The 26,293-nt window shown below is 38.1% G+C and overlaps 1 protein-coding gene across 1 annotated transcript in view; it reads left to right on the top strand.

The window, feature by feature from the left end:
- Positions 1-18,987, top strand: part of C11H12orf42 (chromosome 11 C12orf42 homolog) — a 61,991-nt gene extending 43,004 nt beyond the window's left edge. Inside the window, exons 2-3 of the mRNA XM_037996623.2 lie at positions 14,006-14,377; positions 17,815-18,987. Of these exons, the coding sequence (XP_037852551.2) occupies positions 14,006-14,377; positions 17,815-18,263 (821 nt within the window). The 3' untranslated portion in view covers positions 18,264-18,987. The remainder of the gene's footprint in view (positions 1-14,005; positions 14,378-17,814) is intronic.
- Positions 18,988-26,293: the final 7,306 nt, after the last annotated feature.

Below are 26,293 nucleotides of genomic sequence, written 5' to 3'. Positions count from 1 at the left end.
TCAACAGTGTAGTTCTTACTTGTCGAAATTTCATGGATTTACTGGTCTTTACCATTAAGAAGATGCTTGAAGGCTCTGAGGTGTTAAAATATGTGATTTCTCTTCTCAGTGTGGGAAATTGTGCCTGTTAGGAGGAGATACCATTTGGTGTTATGATTACATGTTATTAAGTTAATATTTCAATTGGGTTGCCTGGTTATTCTAACCCCCTGTGGCCTTGAGGTATATTCCTTAACCATTATCTCTCACCATAATGTCTGCTGCTGCTTCAAAGAAGTGAAAGGATGCTTGTTGAAAGAGGATATCATCACTCAAGATCATCTGCCTTGTTGGAGTCACCTGTCAGCCTAACACATTTATGTGGACAGCAGTAGGTTCTGACAGAACTTATAACGTTTTCTTTCTCGGTTGTGAAATATGATGGATGTGCCATACCAGTGACCTTTACACAAGGCCACATGTTAATATTCAGGACCTCCCTTTTGTTGGCCTTGAACAATGGCTGTCATTAAGGAAGCTTGGTTTGCCAATATGCCCTCTGTTAGGATGCTGGACCACTCCTGATTGGTCACCAGGAAGTATCATGTGCCTTTGATGGAAATGACATGGAAGATGTATGGTCAAAGTGCTGTGCTCAGCACCACTGCTGTGCAGAGGAGAAAACCACTATGACCCAAATAGCCCTGCACTCAAACAATGTCGCACCAACCAAAGACAACATATTGGGAAGAAAAATGCTTGTAAACCGCGTGTGTTAGAAGATGTATTGGCCAGACGGCCATAGGGCAATCTTTGAACTATTGAAATCTTTAGAAATATTGTTTGGTTCTGAAACAATGCTTACAAACCTAATTAATCAAGCATAGATGGTTTATTTTCAGGCTTTCCACAGTGTGTTGCTTTAATGCAAGAATAGGGTCTGTCGGGTTCTTTTGCTGTTTCACAGGGGCATGCAAAAACTCAGCATGGGTTTTCTTGTTCATACAAGTTGAAGCTCTAAATTTCAAAATAATATCTACGTAGATCTCTGGTGATCCCTTCAGCAAAGACTAGGGTTGAAGGTAGCCTGGATTTATTTTTCAATTGTTTCTGACTCCCTGTGTGACTCTTTTCCCACTCTTCTGCTTAATTTTATTCATCAGAATTATTTATCCATAGGTTCATTTAAGAAAGGTCATCATTCCTGTTGAATTCTCTAGCATGAGGGGAAAACATTTTAGCTTTTTTTCTTAAAGAATAAACACAATGAAGGGTTGGTTTCCTGAATATGTGCTGTTGAATGATGTGATTTAAAAGGTTCACATATACACCCCTTCGAATTTTAATATCAGCCCTTTTCTCATCTTAATATCATGTTTTAAAAGAGTCAGTGAGAAAATGTATGTTCTCAAGTGGGGAGAATGAAAGACTTGGGAACAGCCTCATATAAGAAAGCTAAGGTGTTGTCTGGACTAATAATGTAGGCAGGTAGCACAAGCCTTTTGTGTCTCTAGCAAGCTGTGGTTGACATAAGTTAATCATTTAGATGAAAGAATCATTCAACTACTTAATTGCATGCAAAATAGTGCTTCACCGGAGTTTTAGCACGATGTGAAATATTACACTGGGACATGGCAGTTGAATTGTGTGAGTACAATTCCTGAAGGTCAAATCCTGGTTATTCATTTAGAGGCAGATTATTGACATTGTGGATTCTCCAAGAGCTCCCCACTGTGTCCTCCAGGGCTATGTCACTATTCACCAGCTGGTTAGAATACACAGGGCAGCAGAAAGGAAAGGGACTGAAACTCAGCCCACAATTATGCAGTTTGTAAGCAATTCAGATGAAAGATTTAGTGGGAGGAGAGATGCTCAAGTTCATTCTTTGTTAGGAAAATACATATTAAAACCACAATGCAGTGCCATTTTCTACCTGACAGAGGCAAAAATTCAAAAAACAATTCAGGTAATAGCAAGTGTTGGCAAGGATATGGAACAACAGAAAACTGCATTCACTGCTTTTAGGAGTGTAAATTGGTATAAACATTTTTGGAAAACAATGGGTATTCTACAATAAGTGAAGATATGCACACCTCATCACTTGGCACTCCTTGAGAAACTAGGGCACATGCACAAGAAGACATATACAGGGGTGTTCATAGAAGCCTTGTTTGTAATACTTTTTTTTTTTTGAGATGGAGTCTTGCTCTGTTGCCCAGGCTGGAGTGCAGTGGTGTGATCTCACTGCAACCTCTGCCTCCCATGCTCAAGCAATCCTCCTACCTCAACCTCTGGAGTAGCTAGGACTACAGGCACATGTCACCACACCTGGCTAGTTTTTCATAATTTTTGTAGGGACTGGGTTTTGCCATGTTGCGCAGGCTGGTCTCAGACTCCTGGGCTCAAGCAATGTACCCACCTTGACCTCCCAAAGTGCTGAGATTATAGATGTGAGCCACTGTGCCCAGCATGTTGGTAACATTAAAACAAAAACAACATAAGACTGGGCTTCACTTCACCCCTATGTCTGTCAGTAAGAGAATGGACAAATACATTGTGGATACTCATATAATGAAATTGGGTGAGTCTGGGGCTATTTATTTTCTTTATGTATATGTTAGCATGTGTATATGTATACCCTTTTGTACATATGATATTAAATTGTAATGTGTGAAATGGCCTATATTTGACCATTTTTGACCTACAAAATAACAATTTCATGTGGTAACATAGTGCTTCAAAAAATAAATAAATGAAGTTCATTAAAGAAAAAAGTGCTCAGTGTAGTTAAAAAAAAAAACTACTCAGAAACTCATAGGCTTATTAAAATTGGAGAAGACTTTGGAAATCATTTTTATTTTTCTGTAGATGGGGAAACCAAGGCCTAGAGACATTCATTCAATGAATCAATGTATCAACGAGAACCAAATGCTCTGGCTCTCAGATCAGTGTTTTTAAAATTATATCTCATGTTTGAAACAGTTTGTAGTCTAGCCCAGACATTTAAAAATAAAACATTCCAATATAAATCTATGTCCCTAGGCTGGAGATTTTCTGTGATTTACAGGCAACTGAATAAGGCTGATGATGTCACAGGGAAGAGGTGATATCGTGGGAGGAGGATGAACTACATCTGAATACTCTGCAGTCATCTTCTGTTGCACGATGAGAGGCTGACCCATGTGTCCCTTTACTAGGAGAGAGGGGGTGGTTGAGTGATGTTTGGAGAAAGAATATACTTCTCTCAGAAGAAGAAAAAGGCACATTTATACTTAGCAGAGTACCTGAGCTATGAAAAATGCCTGTTCCTCTTGTAGCAACTTTACTTTCCCACATCCATGGCAGACATCAGTAATTGCTCCAAGACACAGCCCTAGAACGCTTCTTGAAAAATTGGTGCCACAACTAATTTTGGGGGACTGGTGTTTGAGACAAAACTTGTTTGCCACCTTTGATGGGGGCAAGCCACTGTGGTGACTAGAGCTGGAACGAGTAACTATGATAAACTGAGCAATGTGGACTAATCTCTGAGGAAAGAGAAGTGAAGTGGTTATCCCCAGGGAACTCTGCAGAAGAGGACGGAGATGATGTGGCAACATGGAGAAGGGTGACACTATAATGCTGAAGAGCATTCACTGGAGAGATGACGGATTCATTCATTTGCTGTTTTTTTTTCCAGTATAAGTTTTTGAGAATTTACTATGTGCCAAGTGCTTGTGATATGGCTCAGAGCTGGTACTTACCCTCATGGTGCTTACATTCTAGTAAGGGAAATGAACATTAAACTTGTGAACAGTTACACTTATGGCATATGGTTAATCAAATAAAAATAAAGCAGGAAAAGGAGACATGATGGAGGTCACAGGGGGCTTTTTTGGAATGAAAAAGGCAGTAAGCTCTTGAGGAGCACTTACCTTTTAGATCAATCAAGAAGGAGACAAAAAAAGATTTCATATTATTTATTCCTTCTCCAAGTCCTTTCTTTTTTATTTAGATGAGTTTATGATCTATGTTATTTTCCCTTTTCCTGAAAAACTTCTTTTATCCTCTCCTGTGGGCAAGTAGGCTGGCAATGAATTTCTCATTTTTGTGTGTATCTAAAACAGTCTTAGTTTTTCTTTTAGTGCTGAAGGATAATTTTACTGGATATAGAATTCTGAGTTGATGTTTTCTGTTTTTCAATAGTTTAAATATTTGATTCCACTATTTTCTTGCTTTCATGATTTCTGATGAGAAGTCTACTGTAATCTGTTTTTAATTAAATTTTAATTTGACAAAAATAGTGTGTGTGTATATATGCTATTTATATCAGTATATATATTGGTATCAGTATATATATATACATATACACAGTACTATATGTGTATATATATGTATATACTGTATCAGTACTGTGTGTGTGTGTATGTATATATACTGCATCAGTGCATGTGTGTGTATATTTATAAAAACATTTTGTCTGTGTGTGTTTATAGTGTGAAGTGTGATGTTTTGAAATATATATACCTGTGGAATGGCCCAATCAAGTTAATTAACTTGTGTATTATTTTACATACTTATCATTTTTTGTGGTGAAACCACTTAGAATTTACCCTCTTAGCGATGTTCGAAACACAATACAATGTTATTAACTGTAGTCACCTTGTGGTTCAGTAGATCTCTCACTGTAACTGTTATCCTCATTCTTCTATAAGGTGTATGTCTCCTGTAAATTTTCTAAATGTCCTCTAAGATGTCTGGATCTATTGTTTTGTGCCTGTCATTAATTTTAGGAAGTTCTTAGCCATAATTACTTTATATGTTTTTTTCTGTTCCATTCTCTTCCTCTGTTTCTCCTTCATATATTCCAATTATGTATATGCTGCACCTTCGAAAATTGTCCCACAGTTCTTGTATGTTCTGTTTTTTTTTTTTTTCTTCCTCTTTCCATTTTAGTTTGGGAAGTTCGTAATGACCTATCTTCAAGTTCCCTGATTCTTTGGCCATGTCTAATCTACAGATGAACCCATCGAAGGCATTTTTTATTTCTGTTACAGTGTTTTTATTTTTAGCATTTCTTTTTGATTCCGAGTTTTCATCATTCTGTTTACCTTGCCATCTGTTCTTTTATGTTGTCTACTTGTTCTGTTAGAGCCCATATTAATTGTAGTTATTTTAAATTCTTTATTTGAAAATTCCAACATACGTGTCATATCTGAATTTGGTTCTTATGCTTGCTTTGTCGCTGTAGCCTGTATCTTCTTGTGCCTTTTGGTATGCCTCATAATTTTTATTGAAAACCAAGGGTGATGTAGCAGGTAACAGAAACTGGTTACCTGCTAATCTTTAGTATGAGGTTTTATGTTAATCTGGCTAGATATCGGGTTGTGTTTAATGTTTGTTGTAGCTGTAGGGGCCAGAGGCTTCAAATTTGTCCAGTGTTCTTTCTTTTTCCTATTTTCTGGACTTTGAGATTCCCTAACTACCCTTTCACACAGAAAGGCTGCATCTTGCAACATATTTAGTTGTAATCCACTGTTATTCTGAATCCCTGTGGGTGTGATGATAAGGTATGGATTGAGGGGAAAGATTCTATAATCTTGTAATTAAATCTCAGTCTTTTAGTAAGTGTGCCTGTGACCTTCACACGTGTTTCTTAGCATTTTTTCCTCCCTCTTAGATAAGTAAGACAAGAAGGCTAAAGGGGGCTGGAGTGGGAAAGATTCTCTTCCCTCAGCTAGAATAAGGCCCTGATATGCTTTTGTTATGAAGAATTCCCTGGCCATGTTTCACAATGATTACTCTTCTCTTCCTCCTGTCAAATCCATGAAGGAATCTTTTTCAGACTTTCACCTTGGGAAACTGGTGGAGTTCCTTGAGGCAAAACTCACTAAACTGTAGGTTCTCTCTAAACCTGGTCCCCAGAAGATTTTTATTCTCAAGCTACCTCATAACTAGCCTCCTACAGCTCATCAAATTTACCTTTTAAACATTCCTACCAGTTTACGGTTCCAGAGGCTTCCGCTCTAGGTAAACAGATCCTGGTTTGACTATTTGGATTCACCATACAAAACTACCAGGCACATCAAAGTTGCCATCACCTTTTACTGGGCAACTGCTGACTGCCTTCTAACCTGCTTCTGCTCTCAAAACCCTTGGTTGCTTTCTATTGCATGTTATGCAACATCCCAACACCTCTCCTGCCCTTTCCCTCCATCCATCAGGACTGTTCTCAGTTCTGAAAACACATCTGTCTTTGTCAGGCTGGGATACTCTTTTTTCCACTCCTGAAGTGACTAAACTCTTTTCAGCCTTCAGGCTCGTCTCAGATTAAATATCATCTTCACTGATCTCCACTCATATTTCTCTGTCTCAGTGCCTTGTTTTTCATTAATATCACTCACTACTATTTATAACCATGTAATTGTGGCCTGCTTTTGCCACCTTCCCCTATAGATTGCAAGCCCCACGAGGGCATACGTTTGCCTTATTCTGTCATATCTCCAGGGTCAAGTACAGGACAAGGCACATAGTAGGCATTCAATAAATATTTTTGAATGAAGATATGTATAAGATGAAGCAAATCCTGCATGGATGAAAACGATATAATTTTCTACTTGAGTCCTTGCTACTGAAAGAGGTCATTCAGGAGCTACAGAGGGAGAGAGGAAGGAATAGTTTCAGTAACAACAACAACGATAGTAACAGCTAAGACTTGTTGAGTATGTCCTATGTGCCAGGTACTGCTCCAAACTCTTGTTAAGTTTAATTCATTTAATCTGCATACCAATCATGTGTGATAGACATTATCATTATTTTTATTTTATGAATGGGAAAACTGAGGCAGAGAACACTTAATTAGCTGGGCCTAGGTAACATAGCCGGGAAGGGGAAAAGCATAGATTTGACTTGAGCAGTCTGGGTCTAGTGCTCGTGCTCTTGGCCTCCAACCTCTGCCACCTCTTGGGTGTGGTGTATCTCAGACTCTTCCTTCGCTTCAGCCCTATAAACTTAAAAAATGACTTTCACTCCCTAGTTAGCTGAAAAGCTGAGTAGGAGATGGCAGCCTTCATTAAACCCCATTATGTGGTCTAAGAATACTTTCTAAAGCCTAACACTGGAGTTTTAGCATGAATAGAAAACCCATTTGAGGTTTATGTTGAACTTTAGATATGCTGGAGATGAAATAAATTAGCTTCAAACTCTTATTTGTGCCTAGAGAGAAAGGCAAAATGAGCTTTGGGGAATTAATTGTCTCTGTTTCATTTCTCCTTTTAGGCCAATTGCCTTCTAGTTTTTTCATAACATGAACATGCTAGAGTTACAAGCATGAGACAGAGGAAAAGACAGAATGGAAAAATGAACACATAGAAGTTATTTTTTAAGGGATGACTACAAGAAGTGGGTGTGAAGTGATCACCTCGCTAGTGTCTCAGAGGGGCTGAAAGTACAGGAGTTATCATACTTGTCTTTTTCTATTGAATCAAAACTGAAAATGAATACATCGGCATTTGTCATGATTTATCCTGAACTGCTTTGCAGCTCAAAGGGAATGAGAAGTTGTTTCTGTAAAATACATTCTTTATTTTATTGTACCTTGAAATCATCTGCCACAATATTACTTCAAATAAAATTGGCAACAGATGGAAGTCCTGTGCTGCAAAATAAGACACAGAGATGCTTACACATTAAAAGAACCGGTAAAACTTGAATATTCGGAAGAATTTTTTAACAACCAAAACACCAAAAAAAACCCCAAGTGTATCAGTAGTTGCGAAAAGTCGTGCCCTTGTGTCAGTAGCCTGAGGACGCTGGAGGACACGGTTAAGAATGTTGGACCTTGAGAGGCAGATAGTTTAAACTCTGATCCTTCTCATTTTATTCATTGGAACTTTGGGCAATGTAGAGAGTACTAGACTTTTTAAAGATATCATTTCTTCTTCTGTATGTTAGAAATAATGCTCATAGCATTTTCTGTGGGCCAAGGCATGGACAATAGAGCAGGGCCTGGCCAATGGTCACTGCCCAGCGTTTGTTAGCTGTTAGCACCATGACCACTTGCATCCACCTCACTTCATGAAGCCCAGTTCATGGGAGTCACGCATATCCTCTGGCACTACTGGCATTGATTGTGTAGTAGAAAACAAAGCTATCCCCAAATTTTAAGACCTGGATCCTAAACTCAGCTTCTTCAATGCCTAAGAAGGGGGTGTAACAAGACACTTCCTCTCTTTGAATCTGTTTCCTCCTCCGTAATGTAAGCCAGAGAGTTTTTGTGAGGCTCAAGTGGAGTTACTGGTATGAAAACAAAATCTAAAGAAACATGCAAGTTGTAAAGGAGCAAATAATGCTGGTTTCTGAAATGAGGACCATCTATAGAAAGATACCTGAGGAGAAAGACTTTACCGATTTTATAGCTCTAGTGTATTCATGATTGTTTGACTGAAGAAAAATGATAACAGCCCCTGAAATCTCTGATGAGTGACTGAGATCAGTAGCTCCCTGCCCTGATTATACGTTTTCATCGCTGAAAGACTTAGTGTGAACAGATACTAGGGTCCCACTCTCAGTGATCGGTCAAGGATGGGAGCACATGTTTATATTTTTAAAAGCATGTCAGGTATTGTCTGATGTGCAGCCAGGATTGAGAAATACTGTATTCGATGCAAGAGATGTGTCACGTAACAAAAAGCACTGGACTTTAAGTCATGGGCTATGGATTTTGGCTCAAGTTGTCACTATCTAGAATGGTAGATTTGAAAAATTATAAATAATACTATTAATAAAAGCCATTGGAGATTGCAAAAGGACTTTCCATTTCCAACAGCCTGTTTCTGGTTGTTTAATGCCAAAACAACTGGTTGCTCTAGCCACTTAGGCAACCTGGTAGTTGTAGTTGTATCATAGAGGCAATCCAAAATTCATTCAGGGGTCTGAGAGACTAGAAGGTTCTGGTTTGCTGAAGTTCATTTTGCAATAAATCAGCTGATCAACTTAGTCTTAAAATGATCACTTCTATTGGCCTGGGTAATCATTGGGGTAGTACCTAGTATATGGTAGAAGCTATAAATATTGATTGAATAACTAAATAAATAAGCGCAGTCATCACCTGTCCCAACATCATACCTGGTGGCTTTAATAATTATTCCCTATACTTAAGTATAAGGAATACACACACACATACGCACACACACACACATAATGCCTGTTAATATTGCAAATACAAAGTGACTTTCTCTTCTGAGAAGCAGTGAAATCTTTAATGCACAGGTCATAAGATCCAGTTCCCTGGAGGTATTTAAACAGAGGTGGATATTGAAGTTGGTGGGGGCTCAGCCTCAGATGACTTTTAAGGTCTCTTTCAACCATAACTCCTGGAATGTGAAAGTGTATAAAGTACCTCAGGCCTTCCATCTTGTTCATGATATTTGAACAGCAGAACAAGGGCAGATAGAATGCTATTGGTTCTAGTGTTGTTTGTTTTCCTTTAAGATCAAGAGATCCAGTGCTACTGTTTTGAATAATTCTAAATGTTTCTCTGCATTTGGGAAAACCTGCTAAATTTGTCTACCATTTCACATTCTGGTAGACATTTTTTAAGATGAAATGAGGCAACCGATTAAAATGAAAATGAAAAGCCTAACGTTTTGGAGGTAGACCAGATTTCTAGAGTTCTAAAATCTGCTTGCGCACAGGGTTTGCAAATGCATTCCCACTGTTCAAAGCTGAATATTTATAAAATCATGTTCTGGAGTGAAGATTCTATGAAAGGAGGTAATTGATAGTGTGGCCTTTACAAGGCTGGCATAGGCCAAAGACACAAATTGGTGGCCTCTGATGATTCCAAGAGCAGTTGTGTTTTGTGTGTCTCACACTATGTTAAAAAAATCCAAAATATTACCAACATTTAAAACTCAGAGGTTTTCACATGCATAAAAATATGTATTTCTGCTTTTCCTGAAAATCTGGAAAGACTATTATGCATTGCTGTAAAGAAATACCTAAGACTGGGTCATTTACAAAGAAAAGAGATTTAATTGGCTCCTGAGAAGAGGAAATAGGCAAGTCCCATGGCAAAAGTAGGAGCAAGCGAGAGAGAGAGAGAGAGAGAGAGAGAGAGAGAGAGAGAGAGAGAGAGAGAGAGTAGGAGAGGAGGGGAGGAGGGGCCACACACTTTTAAAAGACCAGATCTCAGGATAACTCACTCACTGTCACAAGAACAGCACCAGAGTGATGGTGCTACACCATTCATGAGAAATCTGTCCAGTCACCTCCCACCAGAGCCCACCTCCAACACTGAGGATTGCAATTCAGCATGAGATTTGGGTGGGGTACAAATATACAAACTATATCAACTGTCTACAGTGGACCCACATTCTCTCATGGCAATAAAAGATAGGATCTGAAGGTCTCTGGCCCCTTATACTGGGACATACCACCCCAGGGTATCCCCACTTGGACCCTTCTTTCATTTCTGTCATCTGCCTGGCCACTGAAGGCGTTTGCTTTGGTTTCCCCTCTCAGACAAAACTATGACTCAGGAGGGCTGGCATGGCCAACACCCTTCTTGCCATTTGACTGTGCCTTGAATGCAGGGAATATATGTCTTGCTACAAGTTGTTACACTCCAGCACCATTGCTTCTACTTGGTAGAACTCAAGAACTCTCAACTTATCCTGCTCCCATTTCATACCTACCAATTCCTGGTTTTCCCTCTTTTCTATCCCCCAAATCTGGGCACTTTTTTTTTCTTTTCTTTTTTAGTGAAAAGGGCTGGTATTAATAATTATGGTTGACCCCTGAACAAGGCAGGGGATAGGTGCTGACTCCTCATACAGTTGAAAATCTGCATATAATTTTTGACTCCCCCAAAACTTAGCTACTAGTAGTCTTCTGTTGACTGGAAGCTTATTGATAACATAAATAGTCGATTAACATATTTTTTGTATGTTATATGTATTATATACTTATAATACAATAAAGTAAGCTAGAGAAAAGAAAATGTTTTTAAGAAAATCATAAAAAATATATTTACTATTCATTAAGTGGAAGTGGATCATCATAAAGGTCTTCAACTTTGTCTGCACGTTGAGTAGGCTGAGGAGGAGGAAGAAGAGGAGGGGTTGGTCTTGCTGCCTCAGGGGCAGCAGAAGCAGAAGAAAATTCCCATATAAGTGGACCTGCTCAATTCAAGGGTCAACTGTACTCTGGGACAACATGTGTAAATTGGAGCTATCGTAGGTGTAATAGTTTTCTAGGGCTGCTATAACAAAGCATCACAAGCCACCTGGCTTAAAACAACATAAATTTATTTTTTCACAATTCTGGAGACCAGAAGTCCAAATTTAGGTATCAGCAGGGTCTTCTGTTTCTGGAGATTCTGAAGGAGAAAGCCGTTCAGTGCCTCTTTCCTAGCTGTTGGTGGTTGTTGGTGGTACTTGGGGCTCCTTGGCTTGCAGGTACACCCCTCCAATCTCTTCCTTCCTTATCACATGAGATTCTTCCTGCATGGCTGTGTGTCTGTTTTCTTTTCTTATTAGGACACCAGTCATATTGGATTAAGGACCACCATTTTAGCTTAATTATCTTTACAAAGACCTGATTTCCAAATAAGGTTATAGGTTACAGGTTACAGGAGGTTAGGACCGCAACGTATCTTTTAAGGGACACAATTTATATCATAGCAAGCTAGGTCATTTGTTCATGCTACCTCAGGCCCAGTGCTTTCCTGCAAATTGCCCTTTATTTGTCCAGACAAGTCTGCTCAACACCTCACCCAATCAGATCCCAAAGCTCTAAACACTTATCCTTCCTCATCCTGCTTCCTCCATGAATGGTCTCATTCCATGTTACTGTTAGGCGACAGGTCATCAGATTAAATAAAGGTAAGGAATGCTAACCTACATTGACTCTCTAAAGTTTATCTGCACTGTCTAATTAAAGATGATTTCTGAATTATAAGAGTAAAACATATTCAGTGCATAAAATTTGAATATTACATAGAAGCTACCCAGAGTTTGAATTATACCTCTGAGAAACAACTGTTAATTTGATTTTCTTCCAGTTTTTATTCTTTGCCTTTTAAAAATCAAAATTGTATAATTTTATGTGTCGTTATAATTAAGCATTTTTTCCATGTAAACTCTAGTATACTATATAGTGTTAAATATTTGTTAAGTGTTTTCTAAATGCCAACTACTACCCTAAGTACTTTATGTGCATTATCTAATCTACTATTAATAGTTATAATATTCTTAGTGGTAGATATGATTATTCCTATTTTACAAATGAGAAACTGAGGCAGAGTAAACCTAGAGAATTTTTTCTAGGCTACACAGCTAGTATTTCATAGAATCAGGATTCAAATCCAGCTCACCAAGCTTCAGAGCTTGCACTCACAGCACTGTGAATATCTTAACTTAGAAACGAACCATAATTCATTTTGATTTACACGGAAGCAAGAATCTCAAAAAGAATTGGCTTGGGTAATAAGGAAAAGGCAAATGAATCTTGTATCTTTTCATTCCTTTTACAGCACCCTTCTCCCCAAAAGAGATCTCAACACTCAAATCTCAATCCTACATTTGCATGCACACACAAGCACACACCTACACACACATGTGCACACACATGCATGCCCCTCTACCATTCATCTAGTTGTAAATCTAGGGAATTATTCTTCCCTTTTTCTGTTTGCCTCTTCCTCCCATAATCAACCCACTACCAAATTGGCTAAGAAGCCAGATTTGCTTCTTAGATACATCTTTAAATGGTCTTATCTCCATCTCCTCCAGGTCACCATCACCGGAGGCAGGGAAATGTGGCATTGCACCAGCTCTGCTCATTAATATCTTTGACAGTTGGGAACTTTTTCTCCTATTTACTTTCTAATGAGAAGTTAGAAATGTAGATATGAATGGTTCGAGTTGACACAGTACGCTGTCAGTTTCCCAATGGAAATGAATTAGGTAAAGGAACCCACATCAACTGCTGGATAAGAATCAATGTGGGTGGTTTTGCTCTTTTCTCTCTGTGCTCTTTACAATATTCTAAGGCAGTTTTAAGCAATTGAGATTGTTTTTTACCTTCTGACAGTGCATCAAAAGGAGTGGCTTGAGCAGTCAATATTGGGCTATGGGGTTGACAGATCTGGATTCAAGTTTCAACTCGGCTAATTATTTGTGTGACCTTTAGCAAGCTACTTGCTGTAAGCCTGTATTGGTTTCTTAGGACCACTGTAATAAATTACCACAAAATTGGTGACTTAAAACAACAGAAATGTATTCTCTCAGTTTGGGAAGCTACAAGTCTGAAATCAAGGTGTTCACGGGTCTGTGCTTTTTCTGAAGCCCCTAGGGTAGGATCTTCTTTGTGGCTTCTTCCATCTCCTGGTTGCCCAGGTGTTCCTTGGCTTACAGCAGCATATCTCCAGTATCTGTCCCCATCTTCACCTGGGTCTTCCCACTGTGTCTTTGCCTTCACATGGCGTTCTCTTGTGTGTCTCAGTTTCCTTTTCTTATAAGGACTCCAGTCTTATTAGATTATGGCTCACCCTAATCCAGAATGACTTCATCTTAATTTGGTTATGTCTTCAAAGACCCTATTTCCAAATAAGGTCACATGCACAGGTGCTGGGGGTGAAGACTTTAATATATCCTCTTTTGCAGGAAGAGGAGAGGGTGAACACAATTCAACCCATAAGCCTCAAAACTAGCTTTCTGACCTGTGCAAGAGAGATAATAATACTACCTGCTAGATATGGTTCTTGTGAGGATTCAGTGACACACATGTCTGGGCCCTCACACAGTACCTTCAACATAACCAGAACTCAGCACAAACATCCCCAGTCTTCTACCTCCCTTTCCAGACCCTCCCCTCCTCTTCTTCTCCTACTCAGCTACCCCAGTCTGTCATTTTTGTTTACTCAGAGTAGAAACACAAAACAAGCAACCGTAAGTTTACATATTACCTGACTCCATCCTTCCTGCCATTAATTTAGCAGGTGTTTTTGGTGAATTTTTCAAACGAATGTGTTTACCTTTCACAGTGTTTCCAGAAAGGACTCAAAGTTCAGTGGCGTGTAAAAGACTACTTTGTACTTGCCAGTACATAGTCCCCAGGTCTTCTGTAAGCACAGTTTCTTTGGATGAAAAAAGCTGTGAAGAAGCCCGTTCCTCTCCAGCACCATCTGGTGAAACTGATGAGGCCCCATTGATTTTCACTGCCAGTGGAGAAACTGAGGAGAGAGCCAGAGGAGCATCCAAGCAGGCTTGGAACAGTTCATTTTTGGAACAACTGGTACAAAAGCCTCGTTGGGCACACTCAGTAAATCCAGTTCACCTGGAGGCTCAGGGCATACACATCAATAGACACACCAGACCTAAGGTCCAGCCCTTGAGCAATCCCAAGAAAACTTCTGGTAAGTATCACATTGTGGTTACTGATTCTCCTTGTTTCAACTGGTCACATTTTGTTTTCAACTTCAATATAAACAGAAAAAATATTGATTTCATGGCCAGTCCTATTCTAGAAGGTACCATAAGAACTACAGTAGCCAGTCCTCAATGAAAGTCTGCTTATTGCCAAGTACTATATTGGAGGAGAGAACAGGTGTGAGTCGATGACAGGTAATTTGATGATTCAGTTATTGCACCTGACAATGACAGCTATTATATCACAATTCCAGCCCCACTTATTAAGCTTTCACCATGTGCCAGACACTGTGCTGGGCATTTTATATTATTTTATGAAATCTTAATATAATATTCAGGCAGATCATACTATTTTCCCCATTTTACAGACAAGGAAGTTGTGAATTCATAGCACAAGATATAGGAGGAATGGTTCAAAGTAAGGACATGGCCCAGAAGGGATAAGTTTTGGAACCAGAAAGAACTGTGCTCAAATATCAGCTCTCTCCCATCTCAGCTCTGTAACCATTATCAAGTCCCATAAATGTTTTTGCAACCCAGTTTTTTCATCTGTAAAAAATGACAATTATTACTTCAAATTAAATGATTTATATAAATAAAATTTCCTGAGCATAGTAAGGACTTAATGGGGGTGGTGATGATGGTCGTGGTACTTATGGTGCTGATGTTCAGACTGGAGGAGAGAAAATCTAAGGAAAAAAAAAATGCAGATCTCCAAATATTCCAAGAGCTGTCATGTAGAAGAGGGATGAGACTAATGTTACATACTCTTCTCATTTATAGCAAGCTTGTCCGACTCATGGCCTATGGCTTTGTATGTGGCCCAACACAAATTCGTAAACTTTCTGAAAACATGAGATTATTTGTAAGTTTTTTTTTTTTTTCCTCATTAGCTATCATCAGTGTTAGTGTATTTTATTTATGGCCCAAAACAAGACACTTTTTTTCTTCCTATGTGGCCCAGGGAAGCCAAAAGATTGGACAGCCCTGCTTTATAGGGACCTTTTGAGGTAGGTTCCCTCCATATGTTTGTACAGTTTGTTGGAATTTACTAGAAGACAAAAGAGATAGATTTTGACTCAGTATACAAAGGAGAACTTTCTTTGAACTAGAAGAGAATATACTGCATGGGTTAGAAGTGCTCAAGCAGGGGACTGGGAGACCTTCTTCCAGAAAGGCTATGCCAGAGATTCCTTTGTTTCTGGGAACTGGGCCTGGTGATGAGAAACAGAAGATGCTGGTTGGCTAACACTTTTGAATTCTTACTATGAACAAGGCAATATGTTGAAATTGGAATGTATATCTTCAGTTTTGATCCACATGACCCTCCTCTGAGATACAAACTGTTATTTTCCTATGATTTAGTGCAGAATCCAGGTCAGAGTATTTCTAGATCCAGGTTCTAAATATGACTATAGTGACTCTTGAGCACTGAGCACTTACCATGTACTTGATGCTCAACATTTTGTCAGGTTCTTTCCTCCAATTCTTAGCTAGTTTCCTTTCTCATTTCAAGTCTTTGACTTGAAATGTCACCTACTTAGCTCTTTCTCAAATTCCTGTCTCAGTTTAATTTTCATCATAGGATTTATTTACCAGCTGGCACTTAAAATTTATTCATTCACTTACTTGTTAGTCTGCTTCTCCTCCCTACTTTTTATTGCCTGCCATGCTCCCTTTGTATCCCCAAGGTCTAGAATACTGCTGAGCACATAGTGGGCATTCAAATATTATTAAATGAATGAACAAACTTAATCTCACTAGCAACCCTGTGAAGTAGGTAATATAACTCCCATCTTTCGGGTAAGGACAAAGAGACTTAGGCCAGGTCATGTGCCAAGATTTGAATCTATGAAGTCCTGACCCCAGAGCTTTATTTCATTATGCCACACTGTCCCTTTAAGATAGTTTGTTGCAAAATGTATCATTACTAAATTGCTTTCAGGGAAGGACATTTCTTTTTCTTTTTTTCTTTTTTTTTTTTTTGGCTCAAAACATAGGAAAGCATATCCTGTCTAGGTCATGCCCTGTTGCTCCAAACTCCAAAGCTACATCAGTGTTCTCTACTGGATTCTTCTTGCACTGAATATTGTTGGCAGTGAATGGTCCATCTGACAAGGCCAGAAATCCAAATCAACAGCTATTAAGCACCTAGTGTTCACAAAGCAACACGCTTGAAAGTTTTCATTTACTTGGAGATATTAAAATGCCATTCTACCTTTATTTCATGAAGTGATTCCTGCATTGGAGAATTCAGATTCACAAAAAAAATTTCACTGTTTGACTTGGGCATGTGGCATGTGCAGAGGGAGGTACTCAGTACGTACTAGGCATAGAACAGAGTGTGATGAACTAAACTGAATTACATATAGACAGACTGACTGACAACCACTGTTAGGAAGGTACTATTCATTTTAATTCTTTTACGTATTTTTTGAATTTTGGAATGATCTGAGTTGCTCCAAATATTCTAGACATCTATATACTATTAAAAACCTTTTGAAAGCTTCTAGAAAGTGATTTAAAGCACATAAATTATCTTAAGTCACTAGTGAAGAATTAGACTTTAATTTGTGTAGGTCAATGGGCAGAATTTCTCAGGTAAAAGCTTCATGATTTATATATGTATTTATATATAAATCTTGAAGTTTATATATGCAATATATTATATAATATGGAAGTTTATATATATATGAAAATGTAGGTAAATATATGTATGTGAATATATATATATTCACACACACATATAGCAGTCTTGGCTATGTTGTAAGAAAACCACATCTTTTGTATGGAAAAATTATCTCATTGGACAAAGAAAGAAAAAAATCAAACTTATTAGTATTAGTGGATATGTTGTGTGTGTTATGTAGACCCAGTTACTGTTTGTTTTAATCTTCAGCTGGTTTGAAGTTTCCAATAAAACTAATGAAGTAACAGCCTCTTATTTTTTAAAAAAATCATCAGTTGACAGTCTACAGGGACTGTAGACACATTTGCTTTCACATATCCACTAATAACTCCACTTGACAATTTTCCATTCGCAAACTTTCCCCTCATTTAGAAGTTCGAGCCCTATTTTAGCCACCGATTCTTCTGTCTCTCTCTCTTTGTGGGTTTTGAACAGTTTTCCTTAAAATAGAAAGTTTTCTGAGGATTATGCAAAAGCTATATATATATTGAGGCGTTGGGGAGGTGGTTTCAAAGAACAGGAAGGGAATAGATAGTATTTTTGTTTTCTTAGAGAAATATGGGGAGGCAGGTGAGGATCATGTCAGAGTTGTATTTATTTATGTATTTATTTATTTATTTTTCTTTCCCCTCTGAGCACATTACAAATGTCGATTTCTCAGATGTCCAGTTGTCGCGGGGGCGCGGTGTGGTCCCGCACACTTGAGCCTCATCTCTGTCCTGCTTTGCCTTCCAGGTTCCACCGCCAGACCTTTCACTGCCATCGGCCTCTGCAGGAGGAGCCAGACCCCCTGCACCCTGCAGAGCGCCGGCCCGAGTAACGCAGAGCTGGAGCCGGGGGAGAGGATGGCAGCCCCAGCAGGCTCTCAGGCACACCCGGACATCCAAAGCAGACTCCTGGGCGCGTCCGGAAATCCCGTCGGAAGAGGCGCGGTTGCCATGGCTCCGGAGATGCTCCCCAAGCATCCTCATCCCCCGCGGGACAGGAGGCCTCAGGCGGACACCTCCCTCCATGGCAATCTGGCAGGAGCGCCCCTTCCTCTGCTGGCCGGTGCTTCCACCCATTTCCCCTCCAAGAGGTTAATAAAGGTTTGCTCCTCAGCACCCCCCCGCCCAACCCGGCGTTTCCATACGGTTTGTTCACAGGCCCTTTCTAGGCCGGTGGTGAATGCTCACTTACATTGACCGCTGCGAGGGAATTGTTCGGCGAGTGCTGCCCATCTTCAAATCAATGCCTGCTCAGAACAACAGAAAGGGCCTCAGATGTACTGGTTTCCACAGAACCATTGTTAGGCTTTTGTGAAGCATTTTTGAACCTAATAAATAATGTCAAAAGTCCGTAGCGCAGCCAAAAATGTTCCTTTTGAAGCATCTCTAATAGTATTTTTGTTCTGCGGTGTCTCCCAGTGTTACAAAGAATTTGTGCCTCACAATAGGGATGGGGTACATCGCGTGCCACTTTGCAACGTGCCTCGTGGGATTGTGAGGACCCCTCTTTGTTTTGCTTTCGCAGGTAAACGGTTTCACTTGCCAACTTCGCCTTTAGCTTAAGGATGTTTTCTAAGGGCCTTTAGAATTTCTAAACAGCGATTGGGAAAACATAATTGAATGTCTGTAATTTAATAATTTACATGAAATTTGATTACTCCTGATGTGCCCAGGGGAATTTTTCATGTCGTATTAAGGGTTTAATGTTAGAAACCTGAAGCTGGACACTAGTTTGAGGCCCTGAAACACTTGGAACCAAGTTTAATGTGAAAGAGGTTGCTGATTTGTAATACAAAATACTGGAGCAGCTTAGGGAACCTTTTATCAAACTGGTAATTTTAGGCAATACCTTTTATTTTGTTTAATATAGCAGCTTTTCATCATGATGAGATGCTGATACCAACTTTATCAATTGATTTGATGAGTTTAGGTTTTCTCTTTTTAATATAGTAGGTTTTCTTTTCCCTTCAGAAACAAAGAGAAGTCAATGTGACCGATATGCGTATATGCAGTTTTGCACTCAAGTTCCTTGGAATTTTCCCACAAGCTTAGATTCACAGAGTTTGATAGATGGAGGTTGTCAAATCTTACTGCATTTAAAAAACTTTTTTTTTTTTTGCTTTCGTTCAACTTAATATACATAGTATGATTACACTTAAGACAGCATAATGTCTCAAGTCCAAATTTAAGTCTCAAGGTTTTGAGAGGAATGAAGTGTTATCAGCAATAACTTCCTAACATTTAAGAGTCTGTTTAGTCCTTTGGAGACTGAAGACTGTTTGCTTTTTTTTTTTTTTTAATATTAGCATGCTTTAGGAATAATGCACTTTAAAGAAAAATGGTATCCCTAAACTTTAGAGCGTTCTTGGTTCCAGATTAATATGATTTTTATAATAAATATGCTTTTATTTTATTTATTAATATGGTTTTATTATAAGACAATGTACAGGTTATCAATGTTGATTTTTGTGGTTTCTTGAAGATATACTGGCATCTGCTCACCAGAGTTCATGTGACAATCATAAATTCAACTTCATGCCATTTGGTTGGAGATTAAGTGTGTAGGCAAACTCATGGACTTATATAGAAGTTTGATTCTGGGATATTTTAATTTGTTATTTAATTATGAGTTAACACAACTGATGTTTTTAGGTCAAGAAAGCATTAAGTTATTTTAAAACAATTAACCAAAAATTTGTAATGGTCAATTTCAAGAATAGAAAATGTACTTGATGTAATAGATGGATTCCTTCAACTGTAGAAGTGCAAATTACTGAATTTATCAAAAATACAAAACAGAAGGAGAGATCTTGTTCAGAATTCAGAAAAGGAATACAGGCTACAGATATAAAATATGTTGTATTCTAAAGAAGTTTCCCAAAGTGTTTTGTGAAACACTGGTATAAGAAAGATAGTTTGTGAAATGGAGGGTCCATAGATAAATATGTCTGAGAGACGCCCACTATGCATGCTCTTAGAGAGTCATAGTAACATTAGGTCCCTGAGAAATCCCATAATTAAAAAAATCTGATAAACTCTGTTTAACCCAATGCCTAGGAACCTTATTTAATCATGGAGTCCTGATAGATTGGTGTGTGTGTATATACATATACGTGTTTTTGAAAAAATCCTATCAGTACTTTGTACCACCAGTGCCCTATGCAACACACTTGGGAAAACATTGCTCAGAACTCTGTTCTAAATACACCAAAGTCTGTGTAGATTTGTAGGGTTCAAAGTAAGGATTTCTTTTCACATTGGTGAGGTAAAAATCAGGGCTAAAGGAAGAAGCACTTTGAGACCCTATTCTTCCTTGGAGCAGTGTAATGAACTGTCTCTGTTTATTTGTCCTCATTTTGGATGCACATGTCTGGGAGAAAATTAGCTGATCCAGCCCTGATCATGCTCTTTAGTGATGGATGAGAAGCATTTTCAACTCTATCATTGTCATGGGCTGGAGGGATTCAGGTCCTTTGGAATGACAGCTTCTTTTGTACTATAACTTAGACACAAATGCACCAAGGTAAATGTAGTGAATTCTTTCCCAATACCATTTGTTCTGAAAGCAGTGCTAAATTAAACAGTCATAACCGAGGATGAATCCATTTAAGGAAATAAATAACATATTTTTATATGTAGCATAGGCAGTGAGGACTAGAATGAGGCCCTATTGTATAAAATAATTGTTTCACAGGTTCTGAGTTACAGTTTGCCTTTATTTCTTTTGTGGTTTGACGTATGGTTATGTGGTATTACCACATACTATAAGTATCTTTAAGGAACATAATATGCCACTTCATAGAAAAATATTTTTATGAAAGTTGCATTAGAAAATAAATATTGACAAATATAAAAATTTGGTGCATTGAAGAAACTAAGTATTTAGGATAGTCTCTAGTGAATAATGTTTACAAATAAGGACTCTTTTTATAATATATAAAATAACAATTATTATAACAGCTAATATTTATTGTGTATTATACTAGAGACTGTCCTGTTTAACATGTGTTAATTCATTTAGTCCTTATAATAGCTTCATGAAATAGTTACTATTATCTCCATTTCATAGATAAGGTAGCTTCATCTTTAATGATAATAATGATAACATATACATACATATACAAATATGTTTTAAAAAACTGTGTGTTATTTTATATATGGTACTGTATTATACAATATATTATGAAAGCTAGTATATATGCATATATGTTTGTGTTCCACCTACATCTATAAATCAGTTTTTATACCCTGCTGTTGGTACATAAGTGAGGTGAGAATAGAGACTCTACTCATATCCTATCACCTCCTGATTATATAGTAGAGAACCAGAAGTGATAATTATGGGTTGACAACATAGCATACATTTGAACATTTGAACTCTTTGAAGAACAAAGCATAAGAGATTATTGTCACATAGTTCTTTTTTTTTTATTTTTTTATTTTTTTTTTTAATTTATTTATTATTATTAAACTTCAAGTTGTAGGGTACATGTGCACAACGTGCAGGTTTGCTACATATGTATACTTGTGCCATGTTGGTGTGCTGCACCCATCAACTCGTCATTTACATCAGGTATAACTCCCAATGCAATCCCTCCCCCCTCCCCCCTCCCCATGATAGGCCCCGGTGTGTGATGTTCCCCTTCCCGAGTCCAAGTGATCTCATTGTTCAGTTCCCACCTACGAGTGAGAACATGCGGTGTTTGGTTTTCTGTTCTTGTGATAGTTTGCTAAGAATGATGGTTTCCAGCTGCATCCATGTCCCTACAAAGGACACAAACTCATCCTTTTTTATGGCTGCATAGTATTCCATGGTGTATATGTGCCATACACAGAGTTCTTTTTATTTGAAACAACATTATCCCTGTGAATGAAGGCTCAGAAAATAAGGGAAGGAGAGGTTGTTTTGAGGTTTACAAAAGATGGCAGCACTTTTAAGATTATTGGAGCTGACCAAAATCAGACTTGTGAAAGACATGGGATGTTGTAGTGGGAGCATTAAGGAAAAAGCTAAGGTACTGGGGTTGACCCAGATCTCAGGAGCCAAGGGTGCATTCCTATAAATGTGACCTGAACTCAGCGTCACTCCTAACACTTGGCCAGAGTGTCTTCGCTGTTAAATTGGGATTACATGTTTGTTTACTGCATAGGATAACTTGGGGACCAAATTTGCTATTAAATGAAAGCATTTTGAAAAGTAAGAGTGGTATACAAATTCAAATAATTATTTTATGACTAATATAAACAATAATTAGTACATATATTATCATTATTTATGCAGGGCTGATATAAGAGGTTATAGATCTAACTGCCTTACACTGACATTGAGCACTATTTCTGCTGTCTGTGTCATCATGTTCCTCTCTAAGAAGTTTTTATATACTATATCCTTTACCTTCATTCCAATACTGTGAGGTCAGTAGTGTTATCCCATTTACCAGTGAGGAAACTGAAACACAGGGAGACAAAGCAATTTGGTCAATGACTACCTCCATCACTCATGCTCACAAACATTACACTACAATGTCTTATTCAAAGCAAGTTATATGTTAAAAAAAAAAAAAAAAAAACAACAATGTATGCAGTTGATGAATTTACAAACTATTCCGTACAGAACCTCCAATTTAGAAAAGTTCAGATTGGGTACAGGATGCCATGTGGTATCCTCCAAATGTGATCTTCTAGTTCAGCTCTCTATAAAAGACTCTAAAACTACCCAGACAAGGGAAGGGATAAGATAATGTTTTTGTAACTACAAATGTCATGTTGAGGATTTGAAGTCACACAGGGACACAGGAAAGAGGTTGTTGTCAAGAGAAGACTCAACCTCAATAAAAATGCTCCAACCCTTTACCATGCAGTAATATGTAGCCATAAAAAAGAATGAGATGATGTCCTTTGCAGGAACATGGATGGAGCTGGAGGCCATTATCCTTAGCAAACTAACACAGGAACAGAAAGCCAAATACCCCATGTTCCTAGTTATAAGTGGGAGCTAAATTATGAGAACACATGAACACATACAGGGAAACAACACACACTGGGGTCTTTTGGAGAGTGGAGGGTGGAGGATGGGAGGAGGGAGAGGATCAGGAAAAATAACTAATGGGTATTGTTATGCCTAATACCTGGGTTATGACATAATCTGTACAACAAACCCCCATGACACAAGTTTACCTGTGTAACAAGCCTGCACATGTATCCCTGAACTTAAAAAAAAGAAAAATGCTTCAGAATTCTTAAGGTGTGTCCCTCTTGCACAATCCAAGATTTTTTTTTTCTTTCCTCTTTTTTTTCTGCCATGTTTAGGCTTCCCACTCTTGCTTCCTCCATACTCCCATGCTCTGTGTTTTCCCTCCTCTATGGGAATCAATCTGATTTTGTAAGTCATGATATTGAGAGATATTGAGATCATGAAGTGTTAATTGGGTCCTTATCATCCTAGGTACTCTGAGAGAGATTTGAGAAATTTGATTCAACTCAACCAATAGGTATTGTACTCACCATGTGCAAGGCACTGGCCTTGGTGCTGGGGAAGTCTACTGAAAAGGACACGGTCTTCTTCCTTGACTAGCTCAACCTAGTGCAAGGCTTAGTTCTTTCATTTATTCATTCTGAAATATTTACTGAACATCTGCTATGTACTGGATATATTTTACTGGAGACAGAATAGTGAAGAGCCATTTTAATTAAGTGAGACCTAGATAGTGAAACGTGAAAAATGGCACAATGATATTTAAGTCCTTTGATGATCATCCTTTAGCCACAATTGTGAGACCCCAAATTTCTGAAAATTAAAAGTGCATTTTTCTGTCAATTATGAGCCAAACTGAACACATGAGTATTTTCACTTTGTGGGAATATTCATGTATTTCAGTGAAGATGTAATAATATATTTGATTATGTAGTTCTGCCTTGGACCCCCATGGAAAGTGTTAAACAACACGTGATTTATGCACCATTCCATAATATGTAGCTTACGGCCGTAACATAGAAAAAATTCTAAATTCTGAACTCAACCAGCCTGGAGGGTTTTGAAAAAAAGGATTTTGAAGTTTTAAAGTGAATAAGTGCAGTAGAAAGTTAGAGAAGGGAGGGATCAGTTCTGGTTGGAATAATCATCGAAGGCTTCCTGTAGAAGAATTTGAACTTGATTTTGGAGTGTGGAGGATTTAAAGGGACAAAATAGTGGATAAAATGGAAGTAGCAACCAGGGACTGATCAACTTTCGTGGTACCTGAAGCTTATACGTTTTGAGGGGAGCTCTTTCAGGAATAGAATACAACATTATAAATATAGTTGGGTAGAGGAAGGGGTCCTTACAAATAAAGGACTCTTCAGCTCATTTTATTTGTTTTTTAATCTATCTCTGAGTAAGGCAAAAGACATGGGGATTTACCTTATAAAGTGAAATATACCTGCAGATCTATGTTGATTCATGGAGGAGAGAAAGAGAAGACCAAAGATGGGTTCCTGAAAGGGAGGGGAATTAATCTTATTTATTTTCTTTTTGAATTGTTTGAGATTTTGGAAATTGATAGCCAAAACAAGACATCTTTTTAAAAAATTTGGGCATAGTGGCTTTTGGAAAATAGTCTAAAGAGATTTTAAAGAAGGAATCAATTTTTCATTGAATTCACTTCAATGAATTCTATGGTATTTTTCAGAGTGAGTGGCCTTTTTTAGTTCTCTCATGTTTGACTCTATAGCTAGTCAATTGCTAACATTTAAATATTTGTCAATCATAATTATTTTAATGTAGTTAAATGGAAAACTCTTTAAAGAAGAGAAAAAGCTGCATTTCATTTTGAAGTTTACCTTTTTAATAGACTATTTAGGGATATATTTTCTTTAGATTTTGAATATATGCATGAATTTCAAAATATATTTAAAGATGAATACTTTAAAATTAAAATGGAGATTTCAGTCTTACTATTAGTCACTATATGTAGCAATACTCTTTTCCAAAGCATTTTCAAAGCTATACATAATAATTTATATTTACTAAAAAGAATAGTGACATCACTGAGTGGTGTTAAGAACCAATAAAAGGGCCGGGCGCGGTGGCTCACACCTGTAATCCCAGCACTTTGGGAGGCCAAGGCGGGCGGATCACAAGGTCAGGAGATCGAGACCATGGTGAAACCCCGTCTCTACTAAAAATAGAAAAAATTAGCCGGGCGCGGTGGCGGGCGCCTGTAGTCCCAGCTACTCGGGAGGCTGAGGCAGGAGAATGGCGTGAACCCGGGAGGCAGAGCTTGCAGTGAGCTGAGATCCGGCCACTGCATCCCAGTCTGGGCGACAGAGCGAGACTCCGTCTCAAAAAAAAAAAAAAAGAATCAATAAAAGTAACTAAATAATACTGATAGTGTTGATTGCGTCCTTACTATATGTTAGGCACTCTTCTGGTTCCTTTATTGCAGAATCCCTGCTTCCTTCCTCCTTTCTTTCTTTTTGGTCTTCTTTTTTGTTTTTAAACCACAAAGATTTGATTATTATTCTTGCTTGGTTACTTTTATTTATTTATTTTAACAGCTTTATTGAGACATATTTATATATCATATAATTCACCCATTTTAAGTGTTCAGTTCATGAGTTTTTTGTATATTCAAAAGTATGTGAATTTGAATAGAAACCCTGTACCCTTTAGCTGATACCCTGCTTTCCTCTGTTACACCCAGCCCCAAGCAACCACTATTCTACATTGTCTCTATAGATGTCCCTATTCTGGACATTTAATATGAATGAAATCATATAATATGTGGTCTTTTGTGACTGACTTCTTTCACTTAACATGACTTTTTAAGGTTCATCCATATCGTATTGCATGCCAGTACTTCCTTTTTTTAATGGTCAAATAATATTCTACTGTATGGACATACCACATTTTGTTTATCCATTGATTGGTTAATGGACATTAGGGCTGTGTCCACCTTTTGACTATTATGAATAATACTGCTATCACCACTCATGTACCAGTTTTTGTGTGGACGTAAGTTTTCCTTTCTCTTGCATGCAGTGCTGCGGTAGGAGATCAGCAGGACTTGTTTTCCAAGTACCAGTCATGACCCCATTGATCAAAACAAGATCTGGTTAAAGCAGGATGCAGTAAAGAAACCAGCCAAAACCAGCTAAAATCAAGATGGTAACCCCTAGTTGCTCTCACTGCTCATTATACACTAATTATAATAGGATAACATGGTAAAAGATACTCCCACCGGTGCCAT

The sequence above is a fragment of the Chlorocebus sabaeus genome, chromosome 11 (assembly GCF_047675955.1).
Source record: "Chlorocebus sabaeus isolate Y175 chromosome 11, mChlSab1.0.hap1, whole genome shotgun sequence".
Classification (NCBI taxonomy): Eukaryota; Metazoa; Chordata; class Mammalia; order Primates; family Cercopithecidae; genus Chlorocebus; species Chlorocebus sabaeus.
The sequence above is the reverse complement of the archived record's forward strand: the minus strand, read 5'-3'. Positions and strand labels throughout refer to the sequence as shown.